General features: G+C 47.6%; 1 protein-coding gene and 1 pseudogene across 3 annotated transcripts in view; both read left to right on the top strand.

Annotated features, from left to right (window-relative positions):
• Window positions 1-25,081, top strand: part of rhobtb3 (Rho related BTB domain containing 3) — a 171,465-nt gene that overhangs the window by 78,078 nt on the left and 68,306 nt on the right. For all 3 annotated transcript variants that reach the window (XM_085988523.1, XM_085988531.1, XM_085988515.1), the window contains exon 5: window positions 15,519-15,624. In XM_085988523.1, the coding sequence (XP_085844649.1) occupies window positions 15,519-15,624 (106 nt within the window). The remainder of the gene's footprint in view (window positions 1-15,518; window positions 15,625-25,081) is intronic.
• LOC147124515 (uncharacterized) lies at window positions 19,046-24,950 on the top strand (annotated as a pseudogene).

Here is a 25,081-nt window from a genome sequence, read left to right as displayed (position 1 = left end):
ACATTGGGACGTCACTAACCGATTACTGATGTAAGAATGTAAGAACATAAGAAATAGGAGCCATGCACTTCTGATTACAAAAAGTAATTAAAAAAGTAAGGATTTCTGCACATATGGGGTGCGGATCTAATTTCCCCGAAACAGGCCTCTGGGTTACTAGTCCAGTAACATAACCACTACACCATGGTACCATATGCATGAGGGCATACATAGGATGAGCATAGGATTGGCTCAGTCATGATGTCTTCCATGATCATGCAGCCTGCCAACACTAGCTGCCTGGGTTAGTACATAGCTACTTTGGCAATATACGAGAGGGCATGCAATGCCTGTGAAACCGTACCCCAGCCTGAATCAGTGGTTTCAGAGGAAGAGAGAAGAAAAAAGAAGGATTAAAATATAGTCTGTCAGGAAAACAGATCCAGAAAATAGATTTGTGTTGGGGCGAGGAGAGTGAGTGGAGTATTTGTTTCTTGTTCCCATTCTTGCGCTCCTATGTTCACATTAGAGGCTGGATTCCAGTAACTACACTCGCAAGAATCTCTGCACTAATAACATAGTGTGGGTGGGCGTTACCAAGCGCAGCATTTTATGAACAAATCCTTAAAGCAGCTTCTCTGAATCTGACACCGTTCACCTACCGTCAAGCACTCATTCTGACCTCAAACACTTCTAATGAAATAGAGTTTTTTTTGTCTCATCTCTCTGTGAAAATCTTCGTAACTTCCTCCAGTGACGTTCCTCCGACATTGCGATGAGAAGTTAAACGTTTTTCAAGCATTAACTTGGATTTAATCAGAAAATATTGGCTGAAAAAAGAGTTACCTCAAAATGTAATCAAATTAATAATAGATTGCGAAAATCTTGAGGGTTGGTAAGCACAAAATGCAACATTTTCATTAAGTGATTTGTTTCCAGTGGAGCTGTCCCTGAATAACTTAGTATCTGTGTAGGCTCCTTTGAAAAGTAAGTGTTTGGGAGAAACCTAGAAATACATCTATAATGTGTCTATGAACAGTAATTACTTACCTCTATCATTTCAAAATATTTCATTAAGCTTTCATTAAACTTGATTCCTTCTCCTCAGAAATTGAATTGATGTAGCATGTGTTCTCTATTCTTCTTAGGCAGTCCCGCGGAACCGAGGATGACTTGCTTCCGCACTAGAAATGAGTTCTCAGGTGACTGATGAGTCCAATGCGGGACCTACAGTCTCTGTCACAGGTGGGGCAGACGGTGGTTGAAGGGGTGGGTGGATGGGGTGCTTGGGTTGACGTGCGCTCCTTCCGCTGTTTGCGCTTGGCTTCTGCTTGCTCCCGGCGAAGAGACTCGAGGTGTTCGGCACCTTCCCAGATGCTTCTCCTCCACTTTGTGTGGTTTTGGGCCAGGGATTCCCAGGTGTCAGTGAGGATGTTGCTCTTTCTCGAGGAGACTTTGAGGGTGCCCTTGAAGCGTTTCCTCTGCTCACCTGGGGCTCTCTTGCCGTGTCGGAGTTCCAAGTAGAGCACTTGTTTTGGGAGTCTTGTATCGGGCATGCTGATCGAGCGTGGTCAAAGCTTCGATGCTGGGGATATTGGCCTGAGCGAGAACACTGACATTGGTACGCCTATCCTGCCAATGGATTTGCAGGATCTTGTGGAGGCAGCATTGGTGGTACCTCTCCAGTGCTTTGAGGTGCCTGCTGTACATGGTCCATGTCTCTGAAGCATACAGGAGGGTGGGAATCACTACTGCTCTGTAGATCATGAGCTTGGTGCTGGGTTTGAGGCCCTGGTCTTCAAACACCCTCTTCCTCAGGCGACCGAAGGCTGCACTGGCACACTGAAGACGGTGTTGGACTTAGTCATCGACGTTTGCCCTTGTTGACAGTAGGCTCCCGAGGTATGGAAAGTGGTCCACGTTGTCCAAGGCCTCGTCGTGGATTTTGATAATCGGGGGGCAGTACTGTGTGGCGGGGGCAGGTTGGTAGAGGACCTTTGTCTTACAGATGTTTAGTGTAAGGCCCATACTCTCATACGCTTCGGTGAAGGTGTTGACGATGGTTTGGAGTTCGGCCTCAGAGTGTGCACAGACGCAAGAGTCGTCTGCATACTGTAATTCGAATGGGAACGACCTTGGATCTGGACTGGAGGCGATGGAGGTTGAACAGTTTTCTGTTTGTTCTGTAGATTAGCTCCACTCCAGCGGGGAACTTACTGAGGGTGAGATGGAGCATTGCAGCCAGGAAGATCAAGAAGAGCGTTGGTGCGATGACACAGCCTTGCTTGACCCCAGTCCGTACATGAATTGGGTCTGTGGTGGATCCGTTGGTCAGGATCACGGCTTGCATGTCGTCGTGAAGCAGGTGGAGGATGGTGACAAACTTTTGAAGGCAGCTGAATTTGAGGAGGACACTCCATAATCCCTCACGGTTGATGGTGTCGAAGGCTTTTGTGAGGTCAAAGAAGGCCATGTACAGCGGTTGGTGCTGTTCCCTGCATTTCTCTTGTAGTTGACGCACGGTGAAGATCATGTCTATTGTGCCCCTTAGTGAGCGGAATACACATTGCGACTCTGGGAGGAGCTCTTCAGCCACTGGGAGAAGGCGATTGAGGAGGATTCTTGCGATGACTTTCCCTGTGGCAGACAGCAGGGAGACTCCTCTGTAATTACCGCAATCGGACTTCTCACCTTCCTTTAAGATGGTCACGATTATGGTGCCTCTGAGGTCCCCTGGCATGCTCTCCTCCTTCCAAATAAGAGAAATGAGTTCATGTATTTGCGCCAATAGTGCTTCTCCGCCATGTTTTAGCACCTCGGCGGGGATTCCGTCTGCTCCCGAGGCCTTGCTGTTCTTCAGTTGTTGGATGGCCTTTTCAACCTCATGCCGGGCTGGTGTTGTGCTGAGGTGGTGGTGGGTAGCATGCTGCGGGATGGAGTTGAGGACACTCACACTGAAGACAGAGTCTCGGTTAAGGAGATCTTTGAAGTGCTCCTTCCAGCAGGCACTGACTGCCTTTCTGTCCTTGATGAGTACCTCTCCGTTCTTGGCCTGTAGTGGGGTAGGACCTTGGGTGCTTGGGCCGTAGGTGGTCTTGACTGTGCTAAAGAATCCACGCACGTCGTGGTTGGCGGCTAGCTGCTGGATCTCCTGCGCTTTCTCCACCCATCATCTGTTCTTTAGGTCGCAAGTTTTTTGTTGGACCTCGGCCTTCAGGCGTCTGTAGAGCTGCTTTCTTCCTCTCAAGTTCTGTTGCTGTTCTATATGCATTAAATTGCAGCATTAGCCGTTTAAAAACATTTTGTGGTATTTTCACTAAACTTAAGTGACTTCCTGGCTGGGATTTTCCACTTTGTCGTAATGCTGGGGGAAATGTGGCAGAGTAAGGTAGAGCCCCTTCAGGAAGATCTCCAACACCCTGTCTATTTCAGACAGGGTGTTGGAGGTCTTCCTGCAAACGATGAGGCAGAAGAGGACAGTCTATTTGAGGTTTGGGGCATGAGGTCATTGAGTAGTGGCTGGAGCCCAGTGAAAGGACATGGCACTGATGGTAAGTGTCAGCTCCATGGCTCCCTCCCCACCCCCTGGACAGCTGTGCAATGCCTAAAGAAGTTTTTAATGACCTTACAGTGGCCCCTTTGCTTGCATGTGCAGCACCATGATATTTGACTTCACAGCACCAACGGTCTTCCTGAAAGTGTGGCAGCTCCAGGCCGGACTGCAGTGGATGCCATTACATCAGAGGTCCATGGAGCGGGATGAGCTTACTGTCTGACAACTCAGAAGGCTGTAGGCTTTACTGATCTAATTGGTACCATTCAGTTTGCCTCCCTGCAGATTAATGGCGTGGCAGAGCCAGTTCCCAGTACCTATAGTATGGCAGGAAGGTGCTTAACAAAATCTTGCTGTCACCTCCTAACTAGTCAATCATGTTGTCCAGCCAATTCCCCTTCCCCAGATTACCACCCATGTGGTGAAGGTGAAAATACCCTCAATGATGAAGTGTAAACATTGGCACTGCTGGTAAGAGTACAAAATAAATGTTTGCGAATTGGTGCAGTTCCTGTATTTGCTTGCAATATTTTTGTCACAGCTTGGAAGTGACTCACATGATGTCTAATGAAAGGGGGTTGAGTGGTTTGTTAGAAATACAGAAGATTGAGTATGCTCAAGTCTCAGAAATAGGCAGGAGGCAATGTTAACAGGATTGTTAATGCCGAGAGAAGGTGTGGTTTACAGGAGAAGGTGCCTCGAATCAGCTGGTTCTGAATATCACCAGTCGCTGGTATTTGGTTTTGCACATTTGATCTTACTGCTGCTGTTGGTTGTCTTCATCCCCGGATATCTTTTTATTTGGCTTCTTCCTTTGTGGTCTGCATGATGAGTCCTGTGAATTTGTGTAGTATTCCGCACACTATGACAATCCTTGAAAGTCATGTTGGACTGTACTGCAGAGCTGATCAGACCGATCCAGGTACCTTGAGGCATGGCTTCAACGTTCCAATTCTGTGTTGAATTGTAATCATTGTGGCAGAATGTGGTCCTTGCTGTGTAGATGTTATCAGCCAAGGGTACAAAGATTATCCTTTATCTCGCAGGATTCAGCCGGACACTTGCTTTTCAACTTGAAAATGGGGACTACCATAGACTGCCTTAATATAAAGGAATTGTGGAGGATGCCAAGAAACTGACTATTGACATGCATGGTGCATACATAGACAAGCTGGGCATTGAAGGAGTGGTAGCCTTTCCTGTTGATTTAAGTGATAGGACTGATGAGGGTAGTATGAATGGCCATGTGGGTGCCATCTGTGGCCTACTACTTGATAAAATTACATGGCATTCTCATGCTGAAGCCAGGACTCCTTAAGAAAACTGCTGAACTGGCTTACTCTGGCAAACAAAGCAGCAGAGACCTGGCTGATGCATCTGTGGTCAGCTGACCTAAAATGTTAGAAATATCCCAGAAAGTAGCTGGAATTTGCCTGCTGCATAAATGTTCAAGAATGTAGTGATTACCTTTACAGCCATTAGTAGTGGATGTACTGGCTTCCCTTATGAAACGAAGGGCTCGATTTTAACAGCCCTGAGGAGGCAGATTTAGAGGCGTATCAGCTGGTAAAATCGGAAAAAATGGCTTCAGACACCCAACCCGCCTCCATCCCACCCCCACGCGATTTTCATGAGAGCCTGTTTAGCTGCTCCCAAACTGACCCGATTCCAACCGGTGGGACAGGTAGTTAAGGCAGTTAAGAGCTTGTTAACTGCTTTGATAATCCTATTTTGATAGAGGTTTCCTATTTTTGTGCCTCTGGCTCCTGTTTCCCATCTTGTCAGAAACAGTCCAGCTGCAAGGAGACGAGTTGGTGGAGGACATGATCTGTAATCATTATTGGTGCAGAACTTTAAAAGCGCTCCTGTAACATGGCTGGCATTCAAATGCAACAACTTTGTTGTTGGAGGTTTGGGATAAGATTTTGCGAATCTACTGACCTTGTGACTGGTCAAGCTGACACACATCTGCTGTTTGAACTGATTGGAATAATTTCAGGCCACTTTGAGTGTGCGCTTGCAAGCTTCTTGCCTCAACTGAAATCTATAACAACGGGATGGGAACCATTTACATCCTCTCATCCTGGTCGTCAGGTTCGGAGGAAGAGCAGCGCGGCTTAGTGCTGCTGGATTAACAAGTGGCTCAGCACACAGCCTCCTTGGAGGAAGATGAAGAGGGCGAGGAAGAGGACAAAGAAGAGGATGAGGAGGAGGACGGGGAGTGACGTCTTGCGGGGCCGGATGTGGCCAATCCAGCAGCAGGCGACCACATTGATGGCCGTCAGGCAAGGGATGCACTCAGCCATGCCAGATTCGCGTAAGCTTACGCTTCAACCACAGGTGGCTGGCACATGGAGATGAATATAAGTCCGACATTCTCAAAACTCCAGGCATTATCTGATCAATAAATGGTGGTTTGCGCTCAGTGTCACCACCAACATTCTACATGGAATTCGCCCTGAGCTCTCACTCTTGAACTTCCATTTCCCAGAACACAGAGGCCACACTTTCGGTGACCTCAGCAGATCATTAAACCTTTTTCCACACTGAACCCATGTGTGTCTGTACATAGACCTCGAGCTCACCTCCTCAGTAATTTGCAGCCAAGCTGCCTTGGTTTGCTGAGGAGGCCTCCTCCTTCCGTTTCCAGGGAAGAAGAGCTCCTGACGCCCTCTAACTCCTTCAACAAGATCAAGGAGGGAGCCCTCATTGAACCTGGGTGTAGTCTTAGTTTTTGGGGCTGCTGTTCCTGCAGCAGCCAGCACCTTTAAGAGAAAAAAGCATTAATATTACTAAGCCAATGATTGGAACAAATCTGGCATTTTTTTCATTTTATAGTCAGATAATAAATATATAAAATAATCATAAATATCTTTCTGGAATAATATGACCAGCAATTTCATTCATTAAATTTTGTTCAGAACAGACGCTGTCAACTCCCCTTTCTATATAATACCAATCCATCCCATTAACATTTTTTCCAAAGGGGACATGGCCCCTTTAAATTTTCATTCAAACAACACGTCATCAGACGTGAGAAACTGACAGCCTCCAAGCAATTGCCTGGAGGGACCCGCACGTCAGCCATAACGAGGCTAATCAACCCAAAATAGTAACTGATGGGAGACGGCAGCCGGGAACGAGTTGGAAAGCCGGCGAGCAGCGGGCCCGCCCTCAACCCGCCTCCTCCATTAAAATCGAGGCCGATGCCTCCTCATGCACAGTTTCCGGGTGAGATGCAGGTAGGAACAGCGGGGTCTGTAAATTCTAGTGTGTAGATACACCCGGGTCGTTGTGAGACACCTCCTGTGCAGCCTGACCCACTTGTATTCCCTTTGCTCTTCCTCCTCCTCCTGCTCCCTAAAACAGATATTTCAAAAGCAATGTTATGCGTCCAGGGTTGAATGTGTAAGGGTCTGTGAATTTGGAAGTTAAGAAACTGAGGACCTCTAATGTTGATGTTTAGCAGGCAGAAAATACCAACAAAAAAACCTGAAAGAAATAGGGGGTAATTTTCCCAGCCCCGAGGAGGCGGGTTTGGAGGCGGGACAGTTGGCAAAATTGCAAAAAGTGAAGGCGGGTTCGGAACCCGCCTCCAACCCGCTTCCGCGCAATTTTGCCGGAGGCGGGTTTGATGGGTGCGATTCGGTCCCGCCTCCATCAGTTGGGAGAGGTAGTTAAGACCCTTAAATAGTCGTTAAGTGCCTCTATAATCCTATTTTGACAGGCCTTTGTTATTTTGCCACATTTTGTGCGTGTTGCACAACCCTCCTAAACCACGCCAGCTAATCCTGGCGGGTTGACAAGTGGGTGGCCTCCTCACAGCTACAGCGCCACCATTAAAACGGAGCTTTCATCAAGGAGCAGTTGCAGCTGGCAGAACTTTTGTTCCACAGGTCTTTCAGCACTTTTAGCAGGCCTGCCGAAGTCGGAGGTGCTGTAGCTTCTATCGCTCAACTGTGGGACCTCCTTGGAAAACCCTCACCCCGCTTGGACTGAGCACTTCCCCAACGGAGGCATCTGCAAGCAGCATGAGAACCATTTATTTCCTTTCATCGTGGACCTCAGATTCGGATGAGGAGCAGCCATGGCAGCAGCAGAACCAGGCAGCTCAGCAGCAACAGCAGCAGGAGCACCAACCTCCTGCTCACCCACCTGATGCTGCACAGGGCAGAAGGTGCCAGTGCATGGAAGCACGTCGCCGCAGGAGATAACCCCCTCTCAGGGTTTACAGACAGAGGATGAGCTACCTCAACATGACTGAGCAGCAGTGCCAAAGGAGGCTGAGACTTTCGCGAGAGGTTGTCGGAGACATCTGCGCACTGCTGCACCAACACCTGGAGCCCAGAGGAGCGGGTGGACACCCCTTACCAGTGGCTGTTAAAGTCACCACCACACTCAACTTTTTTGCCGCAGGCTCCTTCCAGTGATCATCAGCAGACATCAGCGGCATCTCCCAGTCGGCCGCCCACAGTTGCATCACGCAGGTTACCGATGCCCTTTTCGCAAAGGCGTACAATTACATCCACTTCTCAAGGGATCAAGCAAGTGTAACCGCGCATTCAGTTGGCTTTGTAAATATGGCCGGCTTGCCAATGGTGCAGGGCGTCATAGACTGCACACATGTGGCCCTTAGGGCACCCCATCACAACCCAGCTATCTTTGTCAAACGCAAGGGCTTCGACTCCCTCAACATGCAGCTGGTGTGTAATTACAAGAAGGAGATTTTGCATGTTTGCGTCAAGTTCTGTGGTAGTTGCCATGACTCATTCATCCTGCAGAACTCTAGTGTTTCTCCGCTCTTCAATCCACCAAACCAACTTAACGGATGGCTCCTTGGTGACAAGGGCTACCCCCTGAAGAAGTGGCTAATGATGCCGATCAGGAGGCCAGCTAATGAGGCTGAGTAGTGCTACAACGCCAGCCACATTTCAACCAGGTCTATCATCGAGCAAACCATTGGCTTGCTGAAGATGCGATTCCGATGCCTTGACAGATCAGATGGAGCCCTGCAGCTTGCAGCTTCCTGATGACTAAGTGGCTCAGTTCATAGCCTCCTCAGATGAGGAGGAGGAGGAGTTGGAGGAGGAGGAGGAGGACCGAGCAGCGGCGTGTCTACCAGCAGCAGCGGCAGCACACGAGCACATTGCTGGCAGTGATGTAAGGGATGCACTCATCCTGGCCAGATTTGCATAGGTTGCCCATTGTGGCACATGTCCTTAGCTCCTTCTTAACACATGATAGACAATGGACATGACTCTCTAGCCTCCTTTCACTCTGGCCACCAACCTGACCACGCAAGCGTTGCGGAGCCCGCAATGTGGAGCTGCCTACGCCGAAATAACAGATGCCATCACGCCAACAGTTTGCCATCACCTAATTTTAATACATTCACACAGGGATGGCATTTCATCAATAAACAGAAACAATCACCCAATCTGCATACAGGTCTGGAGGTTATATCCCTTGCCAGCTGGACCCACACAGCCTTGGTTTCTTTGGGAGGCCTCTTCCTCCCAGATGAGGGGAAGAGCACCTCCCTGCTAGCTCTCGCCCCCTCAACCAGCATACCCGGTGCCTCATCTGAGAACCTGGGAGAGGCCCTTGCCCTGGAGCTGGCCATTCTTGAAGGAGATAAAAGTTTGGAGGTGGTGCACCATCGACCAAAAACCAGTGGAATGAGCCAAGGCAGCAAGCAGCCTTTAAATTATGCTGGATAAGTGACATCAGCAGAGGTGAGTTTCAGTCCCAAAAGACTAATTGGCCCAGGGGAACCCACACCTCTGAAATTAACTGGCCAATTAGGGGAAAATCGTAAATTTTTCCCACCTGACAGTGGAGGCGAGTTTGGAACCCACCCAAACTGAAACCCGCTTCCAACCTGCCTCCAATGGGAAAATCACGCCCATAGTTAACATGCAGGGATTTGCCAGTACTTACAACATGTCAAGGTTATGACACATTGAAGGCGTTTCCACCTTGACCTTCGCAGCTTGGCAAGGGACTCACCTGTTTTATACAGGCATCCTTTACGTCACGTGAAAATGAAGCCGTAATTACAGAAAATGCCTTCATTTAAATACTTGTACTGGAAAATAAGCATGCACTTCTGGTGGAAAATCAATTACATACAAAAATGGGTAGAGACCCAGAGAGCAGGTCCCAGGTCCAGCATTGAGCCCACCCACCTCAGTTTGCCACTAAATTGACATACCGATAGCAGAAAATGCTGCCCCATCTCAAACGCATATTTTGTTTTCCAAATTAAAGTGCTACTGAAGTCATAAATATGTCTGAGCTTTTTTTTATTCGATTATAGGATGTGGGCATCGCTGGCAAGGTCAGCATTTATTGCATTTCCCTGATTGCCCTTGAGAAGGTGGTGGTGAGCCACCTTCTTGAACCACTGCAGTCCTTGTGGTGAAGGTACTCCCACAGTGCTGTTAGGGAGGGAGTTCCAGGATTTTGACCCAGCGACGATGAAGGAATGGCGATATACTGCTAAGTCAGGATGGTGTGTGATTTGGAGGGGAACTTGGAGGTGGTGGTGTTCCCATGCGCCTGCTGCCCTTGTCCTTCTAGGTGGAAGAGGTCGCGGGTTTGGGAGGTGCTGCCGAAGAGGCCTTGGCAAGTTGCTGCAGTGCATCTTGTAGATGGTACACACTGCAACGCGGTACGCCGGTGGTGGAGGGAGTGAATGTTTAAGGTGGTGGATGGGGTGCCAATCAAGCGGGCTGCTTTGTCCTGTATGGTGTCGAGCTTCTTGAGTGTTGTTGGAGCTGCACTCATCCAGGCAAGTGGAGAGTATTCCATCACACTCCTGCTTGTGAATACAAACACAAACCAGTTTCTTGGGAGTTGAGACAGCTTTAATAATTACAGTAAATATGGGATGAACTTTCCCCCCCCATTTATTTTTAGAATTCTCATTCAGTCAGAAGCCCCACTGCTCTGCACTCCCCGCAGAAATAAATCTGGTGTTGTGAATCTAAATGCAAACTTGGAAAGAAAAACCTGTTATGAAGAGAGTGAAGGGAACTTCATCAGACATGTCAGGAAAACAAATGGTTTGATACAGTCGTTTGATACAGCTGTGGGCAGCAAACTGGGTGATACTGCAGCTCCTATAAATCCTACCCACCCAACACTAGGAAATCATAATTACTAAATTGACAGAGAAATTAAATGCAGACTATAAAAATGTAATCAGACACATTTTTATGTGTGTAAACTACCCGCAGTTGCTGAAATCAGCAGAAAAGTATGAAGATGCTAAGTATTTTCTTTCAATACTGTTAACATGGTCTGTATCTGCAGAATATACAGAACAAGCAAAGTATCCTGCTGTGTCTGTCATCAGAATATAAATGATCTGACTTGGATTTTTTTTAATTTAGCCACATCACCCAATTTGATTACTGCAATTTAAAATCGGATAGCTCCTCTCAGTTGTAGATTGTTAAAATTAGATTACAGTGAATTACTTGTAATTCTGATATATAAGCATAGCAACTGGAAAGATGTGAAATCTTTTCAAGTTCACCTCTAATATACAAAGAGAATGAAATAAGACAAACAGATCAAACATGAGAAGGACAAAGAAGATCAAGGGAGGAATGCCAGGAAAATCAGAGCCAAATTGCCTGCACCCAGCATTTGTGCACCAACTATATCTGCAGGCCACTGTCACGGATACTTGCCATTGACCAAAGGGAAATGTTTTTTCTAGCATCGGGTCAGCAGGGTGACCATTGCAGAGGTGTTCAATCTGCTGCATTGAGACATGCAGCCAACCTTCACAGTAGAGTTGGCACTGTCAGTGGCAGTCAAGGTCATATCCTCCCTCAACTTTCCTGCATTCATTTCCTTTCCCAGCATAAATAGCAGCTGCATAAAGCTGCAGCCCATTATAACAACTTCTTCTCTATGTAAAACAGCACCTTTTACCTGAGGTATATCAACATCTTTGAGGTTAGAATGATATAATACCCAGTAAACTGAAACTGTATCATGTACAGGGTACACCATAGCAGGTCGCCAGAAGAACCAATGCAATTTTAAAATGTCAGGAAGACATGTCAAATCTATTAATAGAAATCGGCCCCAAAACCTAACTAAAACTTCAAATAATTTTTTTTAAAACATCACATTTTTAAAATAACTATAAATTACATAAAATAACTATTTTAAACAATAATTAAAATTTTTGGAAAAAATAATTAGTTTTTAACGGGGCTAAAAATAAACTTACCTTTCTTTAAAGTATTTAAAAATAATAAACCTGTGGAAAAAATGTTTTAACTTTACTTAATTCACCGCTTACCTTGTTAAAAGCAGGCCTTGTGACTGCTTTTTAAAAGTGTAGCTGCTGGAGACTTATCCTCCCGGAGAAACCTGTAAAAGAACCGGAAGTTCCAGGCGTACGCGCTGCCTCTCCGGCGCATGCGTTCGACCTGTGAACCCCTTCTTTCAAGGGAACGGAAATTCTGGTTTCCCGCGCATGTGCAGTGCATGCACGAAACCGGCACTTTCGTTGGCCTTACGCATGAGTACCCAGCAAATACTCACCCGTGGGGACCCAGATTTCTGGCCCATTACAGTTTGTCCTTAAAAATGTTGATCTACCTCAGGCAAAAGGAGCTGTTTTACATAGAGAAGGAGTTGCTGCAGTGCTGAAGAGTTGTGTTCCAGAACTAGCCATGGCCGTAGCCAAACTGTTCCAGTATACCTGGCAATGTGGAAAATTGCGCAGGTATTTCCTGTCCACAAAATACAAGACAAATCCAATCCGGCCAATTACCACCACATCAGTCTACTCTCAATCATCAACAAAATGATGGATGGAGTTGTCAACAGTGCTATCAAACAACACTTACTCACCAATAACCTGCTCATCACCAATGCTCAGTTTGGGTTCCGCTCGGACCACTCGGCTCAAGACCTCATTACAATCTTGGCCCAAACATGAACCTAGAACTGAATTCCAGCGTTGAGGTGACAGTGACCACCTTGACATCAAGGTAGCATTTGACCAAGTGTGGTACCAAGGAGCCCTAGTAAAACAGAAGTCAATAGGGATCAGAGGGAAAACTCTCCAACACCTGGAGTCATACCTGGCATAAAGGAAGATGGTTGTGGTTGTTGGAGGCCAATCATCTTAGCTCCAGAACATTGCTGCAAGAGTCCTTCAGGCTAGTCTCCTAGCCCAACTATTTTCAGCTGCTTCATCAATGAGCTTCCCTCAGAAGTGGGGATGTTCACTGATGATTGTCCTATGAGGAGAGATTGAGTAGGTTAGGCCTAAACCCTCTGGAGTTTAGAAGAATGAGAGATGATCTCATTGAAACATATAAGATTCTGAGGGGGATTGACAGGGTAGATGCTGAGAGATGTTTCCCCTGGTTGCAGAATCTAGAACTAGGGGTCATAGTCTCAGGATAAGGGGTTGGCCATTTAAGACTGAGATGAGGAGGAATTTCTTCACTCAAATCTTTGGAATTCTCTGCCCCAAAGAGCTGTGGATGCTCAGTCGTTGAGTATATTCAAGGCTGAGATAGATAGATTTTTGGACTCTAGGGGAATCAAGGGATATGGGGATAGGGCAGGAAAGTGGAGTTGAGGTCGAAGATCAGTCATGATCTTATTGAATGGCGGAGCAGGCTCAACAGGCCGTATGGCCTACTCCTGCTCCTAATTCTTATGTTCTTATTGCACAGTGTTCAGCTCCATTTGCAATTCCTCAGATAATTAAGCAGTCCATGCCCACATGCAGCAAGACCTGGACATCAACAAGACTTGAGCTGAAAAGTGGCCAGTAACATCAAGTACCATGCAATGACCATCTCTAACAAGAGAGACTCTAACCATCTCCCCTTGATATTCAAAGGCATTACCATCACCGAGTCCCCTACCATCAACATCCTGGGGGTTACCATTGACCAGAAACTAACTGGACCAGCCACATACATGCCGTGGCTGCTAGAGCAGGTGAGACACTGGGGGCTCTGCGGCGATGGCTCACTTCCTGACTCCCTAAAACCTCTCACAAGGCACAGGTCAGGGGTGTGATGGAAAATTGTCCACTTTCCTGGATGGGTGCAACTGCCACAAGACTCAAGAAGCTTGACACCATCTAGGACAAAGCAGTTCACTTGTTCGTCACTTCATTTACTTACCTAAACATCTGCCTCCTCCACCACCGGCATATTGTGACTGCAGTGTGTACTATCTACAGGATGCACTGCAGCAACTTGACAAAACTTATTTGGTAGCACCACCCAAACCCATGACCTCTACCACCTAGAAGGTCAAGGGCAGCAGATGCATATGAACACCATAACCTGCAAGTCACACATCATCCTGAATTGGGCATATATTGCCGTTCCTTCATCATTGCTGGGTCAAAATCATGGAACTCCCTACTCAATAGCATTGTGGAAGTATCTTCACCACACAGACTGCAGCGGTTCAAGAAGAAGGCCCACCACCGCCACCTCAAGGGCAGCTAGGGATGGGCAATTGCTAGCGACGCCCATATCTCAAGAATGCGTTTAAACAAAAAACGGCTGCAGCTTGCCATTAAAGGGGAAGCTGTGATGAGGATAGAAATGTGGCGTAATTGATCACAATGGCGCACTGGAGACATGACGGCAACAGTGCTACCTTTGATGCTGAAGACATCCTGCTGGAAGAGGTATACCAAAGGAGAATGGCCCTATTTAGGACTGAAAACCATCCTCCTGTAGAAGTACAGGGGCAAACTGCATGGTTTCTAACTCATGAAATCCAGTTCAACATCTGTAAGAACTCAGGCATTGGTCTGACCTTTAATTACGTTCAATCAAGTTAGTATCTGACTAATCCTGTTTTTTGTATGAACTGTTAGTGGGCTGACAATTCAGTCAATTTACTTTACTACTTTAATCCCATTCTCAGCCAGATCCATTCTGTGCTTTTCAGGCTTATTTTAAAGTAATATTCCACATACTGCAGCAACTCGCCTAGGCTTCCTCACCAGCTCTTCCCAAACCCACGACCTCTACCACCTAGAGGGACAAGGGCAGCAGGTGCATAGGAACACCACCTCCAAGTCACACACCATCATGACTTGGAAGTATATCGCCGTTCCTTCATTGTTGCTGGGAAAAATCCCAGAACTCCCTCCCTAACAGCACTGTGGGAGTATCTTCACCACATGCAGCGGTTTAAGAAGGCGGTTCACCACCACCTTCTCAGGGGCAATTAGGGATGGGCAATGCCCACATCCCATGAATGAATTTTAAAAAACTTAAATGATTCTCCAACAAACACTGATGCATACACCATGCCACCATTCCTGCTTCTTGAATATAAGGTTGTAACATCACTCTATACCTGAAGAATTTCAGCTAATACAGACATGGGACATTGAACTTTTGAAGGCAGCATCGTGTTACCAAATGGGCGATAACAAATCGACAGCCCGTTTACACTCTGCCCAATTTTCTTTTCCATGACTTAATTGGAAAAGAAAATCGAGCAAGGTGTAAAACAAGCTGCCGATTTGCGATGGTCACAGTACACATTTCCTACTCTACCCAAGGATGACTGCTTTGATGTTGAAGTCATTTCCTAGAAGAGAGATGAATTTTTAAAGTGCAGAAAATTCATTAAATTTGAGGAAACTACCATATTTAGCTTTAAATAATGGTTTGGCATTGGAAGACTTTTCCCATTGACTTTGCATGAGAGGACAGTGAAGTGCTGAATTCTGAATCTAAAATCCCCAAATATGAAGAGCAATAGCAAAGTACTCTTGTTTTTTGGTGCTGGGAAACAACAGGATAAACTTAACAGTTATGCAACATATGCAGTCCTCATACTGTCTGAGAAAACTACATCTGCATCATGTACCGACTATTTTCCACTTATATTTGAGCTTTATTCTCCAGCTGTCTGGATCTTTGTGATTCTGATTCTTGTGTTTATTCTGTGCGCAATTTTGCAGTTGGAATACTTTATCATCCAGTGTTTAAAGCAGAAGACCTCTCAGAAGAAAAAGAAACGGAGTAGCAGACCCCAGATAATACCACCGCCTAGACTTAGAGAGCCAGGTAAGAGATGTTAAGGGAAGGCGAGTGCCTGTATTCAGCTTATGTGATGGGAATATGGAAAATGGGCAAATGATTCTGTTGATTGTCATATACTCCAGGAAAACTTGTCTTATTTATATCATCAAAGATTCTGTCACTAATGATATTCCATCATTAAAATTGAATGGTCGTCTCAGAATGAGGGTCAGCCATGGGAATAGGTGGCACAGTAGGTCAGAACATGACCTATTTCTGGAAGTTGGCTGTAAATCCAATCCATACCGAGTGGATAAATCTCTCCTTTTACAACTGGCTGTTTCGGCCCGAGTGAAATGTGTCAGCCAGTCTCAAACTCGTTCTTACTAGGTTTAGTTCCCGAGCACAAAGCTGCCCATTATTTGTCAATTAAGGATTTAATAATGTATTTTGTTAATACACTAATTAATGTGTTTGCATAATATTCCATTGTTTTAATGCAGTTCTGCTCAGAAAAAAACAAAAGGATAGCTAGTGTGGGAGTTGGTCCAGTAGGAGGTGCTTTCCGGAGGTTAGGATATTGGGGTGAAGTTTGTCTTGTCAATAATTTTAGGAAACAATGTCAGTGTGAGTACAGAATGAGAAAACCTATTTTGTGGTCATGACAGCTTTTTTTTGTGAAATTATCGACAGAAGGAATTTGCCGCCATTCTTCTTCTTAGGCAGTCCCTCGGAACCGAGGATGACTTGCTTCCACATTAAAAATGAGTTCGCAGGTGACTGATGAGTCCAATGCGGGACCTACAGTCTCTGTCACAGGTGGGGCAGACGGTGGTTGAAGGGGCGGGTGGGTGGGGTGCTTGGGTTGACATGCGATCCTTGCGCTGCCTGCGCTTGGCTTCCGCTTGCTCCCGGCGAAGAGACTCGAGGTGTTCGGCGCCTTCCCGGATGCTTCTCCTCCACTTTGTGCGGTCTTGGGCCAGGGATTCCCAGGTGTCGATGGGGATGTTACACTTTTTCAAGGAGGCTTTGAGGGTGTCCTTGAAGCGCTTCCTCTGCCACCTGGGGCTCTCTTGCCGTGCCGCAGCTCCAAATAGAGCGCTTGTTTTGGGAGTCTCGTATCGGGCATGCGAACAATGTGACCCGTCCATCGGAGCTGATCGAGCGTGGTCAAAGCTTCGATGCTAGGGATGTTGGCCTGAGCAAGAACACTGACGTTGGTGCACCTATCCTGCTAATGGATTTGCAGGATCTTGCGGAGGCAGCGTTGGTGGTACCTCTCCAGTGCTTTGAGGTGCCTGCTGTACATGGTCCATGACTCTGAGGCATACAGCAGGGCGGGTATCACTGCTGCTCTGTAGACCATGAGCTTAGTGCCGGGTTTGAGGTCCTGGTCTTCAAACACTCTCTTCCTCAGGACGTCTGAAAAATAGCCTAATCCATTATCAGGTAGGATGTCTTTCAGGCATCCCTTAGCATGGAATGTTGGTTCCTGAAATTGGCCCTTGTTGCACCCGTTTTCCACCCAAATTTCCACCCTAAGAAATCTGGCTTGTAAGTTAAAAAGAAAGCCCATCTTTCTTTTTCAAAATCCTAATGAAGACTTAAATAAAATTACTGTATAGAATTTTTGGGTGGAGACTTTAACATACAATGGTGGCAAGTCACCAAACTAGGGCCTAGAAATTGGATAAGGCCCGAAAATGGGTGGTGCCAAGGGCCAGCGCTATTTCCCTGCACCCGTTGAAAGTTGTCCAAGCAGCACACAAAATTTGTGTTGCCTACTCATTGTAGTGATTGGAATGCTGATCTCAGTGCTAAACGTGCTGCTGATTGGCTTAGTGCTCAACGAGGGGGCCAATATCTGGAGCAGTCTAATGGCCAGTAATGTTTGACCTAGGCTCTCTGCACTACTTAAAGGGAAGGTGCTTTGTTGCAGCAGCACCTCATTGTCAGTCAGCCTTAAGCCATGGCACAGCAACCCAGAGAGAAAGCAAGAAGGTTTTTGGATGCTCTACTCAAGGCCTTGGTAGTGGCAGTTGAAGGAAGGCAGGATGTACTGTTCCCGCATGGTGGCAGGAAGCCTTCCAAGTCTACCAGTAGAAGGCTCTGGCAGGAGATAGCTACCTACGTCACGGCCACCACTGTTATGCCAAGGACATGGATCCAATGTCGCAGTCTGGGCCTGCGACAGATGGTGAGAGAAGCAACACGAGGGAAAAACCTACTTGACCTAGTCCTCACCAATCTACCTGTCGCAGATGCATCTGTCCATGACAGTATTGGTAGCAGTGACCACCGCACAGTCATTGTGGAGACAAAGTCCCGTCTTCACACTGAGGACACCCTCCATCGTGTTCTGTGGCACTACCACTGTGCTAAATGGGATAGATTCAGAACAGATCTAGCCATCAGCAGCAGCAGAATTATATTCCACCACAATCTGTAACCTCATGGCCCGGCATATCCCTCACTCGACCATTACCATCAAGCCAGGGGACCAACCCTGGTTCAATAAGGAGTGTAGAAGAGCATGCCAGGAGCAGCACCACACGCAGCTAAAGATGAGATGCCAACCTGGGGAAGCTGCAACATAGGACTAGATGCATGCTCAAAAGCGGAAGCAGCATGCTATAGACAGGGCTAAGCGATCTCACAATCAACAGATCAGATCAAAGCTCTGCAGCCCTGCCACATCCAGTCGTGTATGGTGGTGGACCATGAAACAACTAACGGGAGGAGGAGGCTCCATGAATATCCCCATCCTCAATGATGGTGGAGCCCAGCACGTGAGTGCAAAAGATGACAAGGCTGAAGCATTTGCAACCATCTTCAGCCAGAAGTGCCGAGTGGATGATCTATATCGGCCTCCTCCTGATGTCCCCACCATCACAAAAGCCAGTCTTCAGCCAAATTGATTCACTCCACGTGATATCAAGAAATGGCTGAGTGCATTAGATACAGCAAAAGCTATGGGCCCCGACAACACCCCGGCTATCGTGCTGAAGACTTGTGTTCCAGAACTAGCCGCGCCTCTAGCCAAGCTGTTCCAGTACAGCTACAACACTGGCATCTATCCGACAATGTGGAAAACTGCCCAGGTATGTCCTGTCTACAAAAAGCAGAACAAATTCAATCCGTCCAATTAGCGCCCCATCAGTCTACTCTCAATCATCAGCAAAGTGATGGAAGGTGTCATCGACAGTGATATCAAGCGGCACCTACTCACCAATAACCTGCTCACTGCTGCCCAGTTTGGATTCTGCCAAGACCACTCGGCTCCCGACCTCATTACAGCCTTGGTCCAAACATGGACAAAGGAGCTGAATTCCAGAGAAGAAGTGAGAGTGACTGCCCTTGGTATCAAGGCAGCATTTGACCGAGTGTGGCATCAAGGAGCCCTAGTAAAACTGAAGTCAATGGGAATCGGGGGGGGGGGAAACTCTCCACTGGCTGGAGTCATACCTAGCACAAAGGAAGATGGTTGTGGTGATTGAAGGTCAATGATCACAGCCCCAGGACATCGCTGCAGGAGTTCCTCAGGGTAGTGTCCTAGGCCCAACCATCTTCAGCTGCTTCATCAATGACCTTCCCTCCAACATAAGGTCAGAAATAGGGATGTTCACTGATGACTGCACAGTGTTCAGTGCCATTCACAACTCCTCAGATAATGAAGCAGTCCATGCCCGCATGCAACAAGACCTGAATGATGTTCAGGCTTGGGCTGATAAGTGGCAGGTAACATTCGCGCCACAGAAGTGCCAGGCAATGACTATCTCCAACAAGCGAGAGTCTAACCACCGCCTCTTGACATTCAATGGCATTACCATCGCTGAATCCCCCACCATCAACATCCTGGGGGGTCACCATTGACCAGATACATTACTGGACCAGCCACATAAATACTGTGGCAACAAGAGCAAGTCAGAGGCTAGGTATTCTGCAGCGATGTTTCACCTCCTGACTCCCCAAAGCCTTTCCACCATCTACATGGCACAAGTAAGGAGTGTGATGGAATACTCTTCACTTGTCCGGATGAGTGCAGCTCCAACAACACTACAGAAGCTCAACACCTTCCAGGACTAAGCAGCCTGTTTGATTGGCACCCCATCCACCACCTTAAACATTCACTCCCTCCACCATCGGCATACCATGGCTGCAGTGTGTACCATCTACAAGATGCACTGCAGCAACTTGCCAAGGCTTCTTCGGCAGCACCTCCCAAACCCGCGACCTCTTCCACCTAGAAGGACAAGGGCAGCAGGTGCATGGGAACACCACCACCTCCAAGTTCCCCTCCAAGTCACACACCATCCTGACTTAGAAGTGTATCGCCGATCCTTCATCGTCGCTGGGTCAAAATCCTGGAACTCCCTCCCTAACAGCACTGTGTGAGTACCCTACACAGACTGCAGCTGTTCAAGAAATTGGCTCACTGCCACCTTCTCAAGGGCAGTTAGGGATGGGCAATAAATGCTGGCCTTGCCAGTGACACCCACATCTCATAAACGAATAAAAAAAAGTTTAATGATCTGACACGGCAGGTCAAGGTGAGTGAAGGCTTCAGCAAATGCCATATCCCACCATCCGCGCCACAAGCCTCACACACTGCTCAATGCACCACACCCCCATCACTCACCTACCAAGCATCTCTACCTATCACCACTCATACCTCACAATCATGGCTTCACAGCCCCCTCACAACCTTACCACTGCTGTAACACTCACACCCACATCTCACACCTTGCACACACTGACAGTTATTCAACTATGGCAGGCACATCACCCAAACACATTGCACCACACTCACTGACACACTTCCCTTTCTTTTGCAGGCAAAGGTGGCTCATAACCGCTAGGAACAACAGCAGACTGGAGGCAGCCAAGCCATTGTACAGACCCTCAGCCAACTGGAGGAATCCATGTTGTGACTAAGGCCGTGGCAACAGGAGAAGTTGAGGCCTTTGCTGACAATGACAGTATGGTCATGCCTAATCCTTCTTCTCACATCCCACTTCCCCCTCATCCCACAATCTCCTCTCACTTACAAGCGGCTGATGGTGTATGCATGGATATCTTGCTTTCCCCCCCTCCCCTCACCACAATCCAACCCTTGTGCCTTTCTGATTTCAGATACCCAGGAACTGCCAGCAGGCCAGCCTGTCCTTTATGCTGTGGAGGAGAGTGAAGGAGAAGAAGAAGACGACACACCATCACTGCATCTAGCACTTGCAGACACCAGCTCAGAAACTGGCACTGCGCAGAAAGTAGAGGGTAGGATAGAGGCGGGATCTGCACATGGTGAGGCACCGCACATGAGTGGGCTGCAGCAAAGCCAGGGGGAAAGAGTAGCTCGGGATTGAGCTCCTCGGAGGGCGAGTTCGTACACGAGTTCTGCTGCAGAGGACTCAGATGATGACCCCGATGGGGCAGCCTTCAGAAGGAGGGTGATGGGCATGCACACCGAAATGCTAGGTGCCATGGTAAGCCTGCCAGAGAGCCTCTTGTCAATGTCAAGGAGCATGGAGGAGTCCGGCTCCAACATTGGATGGGGCTTTGCACAGATCTTGGAGCCCATGATTTCCAAGATGAAAATAATGGACAACTCCAGGAGACACCTTGTGGACCCAGCCATGATGCTGCATGTGATGGGCTTCCATTGTAGCACAGGCGGAAGCGACCCAATGTTTCAGTGCTGCAGTGGAGACGCATACTGCTCTCCTACAGACTCAGCTTGCAGCCACACAACATCAGACTGCTGCCATCGTGGCTGGGTTTGCGAGTGTCAAAAGGGAGTTGCAGGTTGTCGCAGCAGTCCAGTAATCTGTCCTCCAACAGATGCCCCGAGGTGTGGCAATCGGTCTGTGGAGCAGGAACCTGCTGTCCTCTCTCAGGAGGACAGCATTCCTACTGCAACTCTGCCATTGCCCTTGCCGCTGCCAGTCACCCAGCTAGCCCAGACTGCTGCCACCCATGCCGATGTGGTGCATTCTACAGCCGGGCCTTCTAGGTCCACAGCTGGTCGCAGTCTTCCTGCAAGGACATCAGAAGTCTCCCACACGGAAACTCAGCAACCTTCCACCAGCCATGCTGCAGCCACTGGGGGAGCACTGCATAGGGACACTAGGGTAGGAAAAGACACGAATGACAGGTACTAAGGGATTGCACAAGGGCAATTAGTTCATATTGTAATCATAGAATCATAGAATCATAAACATTTAGAGAAGGAGTTCATTTGGCCCATCATGTCTGTGTCCAGCCTAATCCCACTTTCTAGCTCTTGGTTGCTAGCCCTGTAGGTTACGGCACTTCAAGTTCATATCCAAGTACTTTTTAAATGTGATGAGGGTTTCTGCCTTTACCACCCTTTCAGGTAGTGAGTTCCAGACACCCACCACCCACTGGGTGAAAAAAATTCTCCTCAACTCCCCTCTACTCCTTCTACCAATTACTTTAAATCTATGCCTCTTGGTTATTGACCTCGCTGCTAAGGGAAATAGGTCCTTCCTATCCACTCTACCTAGGCTCCTCATTATTTTAAAACCTCAATTAAGTCTCCCCTCAACCTCCTCAGTTCCAAAGAAAACAACTGCAGCCTATCCAATCTTTCCTCATAGCTAAAATTCTCCAGTCCTGGCAACATCCTCGTAAATCTCTTCCATACCCTCTCTAGTGCAATCACATCTTTCCTGTAATGTGGTTACCAGAACTGTACACAGTACTCTAGCTGTGGCCTAACTAGTGTTTTATACAGTTCAAGTATAACCTCCCTGCTCTTATATTCTATACCTCGGTTAATAAAGGAAAGTATCCCATATGCCTTCTTAACCACCTTATCTACCTGTCCTGCTACCTTCAGGGATCTGTGGACATGCACTCCAAGGTCCCTCTGTTCCTCTACACCCCTCAGTATCCTACCATTTATTGTATATTCCCTGCCTTGTTAGTCCTCCCTAAATGCATTACCTCACACTTCTCCGGATTGAATTCCATTTGCCACTTTTCTGCCCACCTGACCAATACATTGATATCTTCCTGCAGTCTACAGCTTTCTTCCGCACTAGCAATCACACGGCCAATTTTTGTATCATCTGCAAACTTCTTAATCATGCCCCCTACATTGAAGTCTAAATCATTGATATATACCACAAAAAGCAAGGGACCTGGAACTGAGCCCTGCGGAACCCCACTAGAAACATCCTTCCAGTCACAAAAACACCCATCGACCATTACCCTTTGCTTCCTGCTACTGAGCCAATTTTGGATCCACTTGTCACTTCACCTTGGATCCCATGGGCTTTTACTTTTCCGACCAGTCTGCCATGTGGGGCTTTGTCAAAAGCCTTGCTAAAATCCATGTAGACTGCATAAAATGCACTACCCTCATCGACCCTCCTCAAAAAATTCAATCAAGTTAATCAGACACAACCTTCCCTTAATACATCCATGCTGACTGTTCTTGATTCATCTGTGCCTTTCTAAATGACAATTAATACTGCCCCTCAGAATTTTTTCCAATAATTTGCTCACCTGACTGGCTTGTAATTACTCAGTCTATCCCTTTCTCCCTTTTTAAACAACGGTACAACGTTAGCCATCCTCCAGTCCCCCACCACCACACCTGTAGTCAGAGAGGTAATGTTGATTGAATTGTGCTAAATTTATTAATTTTGTTTGGAATGTTTGTTTTATGGTGGCTCTCATTTCAGCTTTGTGCCCAGGAGGATGCTGTGATGGTCCGTGATAGAGGGACGGTATGATGGGGATGTGGTGAGCAACGGGGATCTGGGGGGTTCATTCATTGGAATCGGAGACTGATGAGGCATTCACAGACAGCCTGTCCGGAACAGGAATCTGCTGCCTGCTGCCTCCCTTCCTCCTTGTCCACCTCCTCTTCCTCTTCCTCTACCACCTCCTCCTCCTCCTCTCCATCCCACAGTCCCTGGTGGCAAGGGCTGTACCCTTATAATGGCCAAGTTGTGGAGCATGCAGCAGACCATTATGAAATGGGACACATGCGCCAGTGAATACTGGCGGACTCCTCCCGAGCAGTCAAGGCAGTGGAACCGTTGCTTCAGCAGCCCAATGGTCTGCTCAATGATGTTCCTGGTGGCAGCATGACTGTCATTATATGAGTGCTGGGCATGAGTGGTGGGGTTGCGGAGGGAAGTCATCAGCCAGGTGCAGAGCGGATAGTCATTGTCTCCAAGCAGCCACCCTCGGGTTTGACGTGGTGGCTGGAAGATTGCTGGCACACTGCACTGATGCAGGATGAAGGCATCATGACTGTTGCCAGAATAGCGGGCATTGACCTTTATGATGCGTTGAGTGTGGTCGCACAACAACTGCGCATTAAGCGAGTGGTAGGCTTTGCAGTTACGGAACATCTCCGGATTGTTATGCGGTGCCCGCATACGTGGGTGCAGTTGATGATGCCCTGCACCATGGGGAAGCCCGCTATCCTGGCAAAGCCACATAACGCTCCCCCTGCTTCTCTCTGTTCAGAGAGAAGACAACATAATCCCTTCTCCTGCTATAGAAAGCCTCTGTGACCTCCCGGATGCAGCGATGGATGGCGAACTGGGAGATGTTAGCTACATCTCCTGCTGCAGACTGGAAGGATCCGCTGACGAAGAAATTGAGGGCCACGGTGACCTTAAGATCGACTGGGAGAGCCGTGTTCACTGTGCTCTGAGGCTGCAGGTCTGGTTGCAGTATGTGGCAGGAGTTCTGAAACCACCTAATACACTACTCCTCGTTTAAGTGGAGGTAAGAGAAGTGCTCTTGGAAGACCCTAGGTGGGTAAGGCCTCCTGTTGAGAGCCCTCCTGCCCCTCCTCCTCCTCCCTCTGTGTGCATCTTCTCTTCTTTGCTGCTTCCGCTTCCTCTCCCGAAGATACTCGAGGATGAGGGGGACTGCATATAGAGCCCCCCATGAGTGTGAGCAAGTGTTGTGAGCAGAAGCCTTTAAATGAAAATTAAGGTGTTCTCCACTTGCAGCAACACTCCCTGTCACCTCAGGAATTTGACACAAGTTTAGAAAGCTGTAAGAGTTGCAGAAAGTTACACAGAGCCAGTCAAACTGAGAAACATGTCAGCTCCAAGTTGTTGATGATGATTCCTTTAGATAGCGCTGCTGGAGGCTCCTTCCTGCTGCTGAATGCTTGGTCAGCTGGTCGTGATTAACACAGGCCGGTAAGTGGAGTGGTGAATGTGAAAATGGCAAATAGGGAGTCAAGTGAGCGTTGCAGACTCACTGACGTTACGGTCTGCCCAATCTAAATATCTGCAGTGAATGCAGGCATCGACAGCGCTTCCGACCTCATCAAAATGGCAGCCACCGCGGGACATGCCAGTAGTGGGCAGAAGTGAGGCAGCCACCATTTTTCCTTCAAAGCGGGCCTGAATGGCCAGCTCTAAACCCCTGAATTTCTGGGCCTAGATTTTTCCTTTTTATTATATAAAAGGAACATACATAGTGATACTGGGGCTTAAAATTATAT

Source organism: Somniosus microcephalus, chromosome 1 (assembly GCF_052327205.1).
Source record: "Somniosus microcephalus isolate GS21.2 chromosome 1, FLI_Smic_1.0, whole genome shotgun sequence".
Classification (NCBI taxonomy): domain Eukaryota; kingdom Metazoa; phylum Chordata; class Chondrichthyes; order Squaliformes; family Somniosidae; genus Somniosus; species Somniosus microcephalus.
This window is presented reverse-complemented; position numbering and strand designations above follow the sequence as displayed.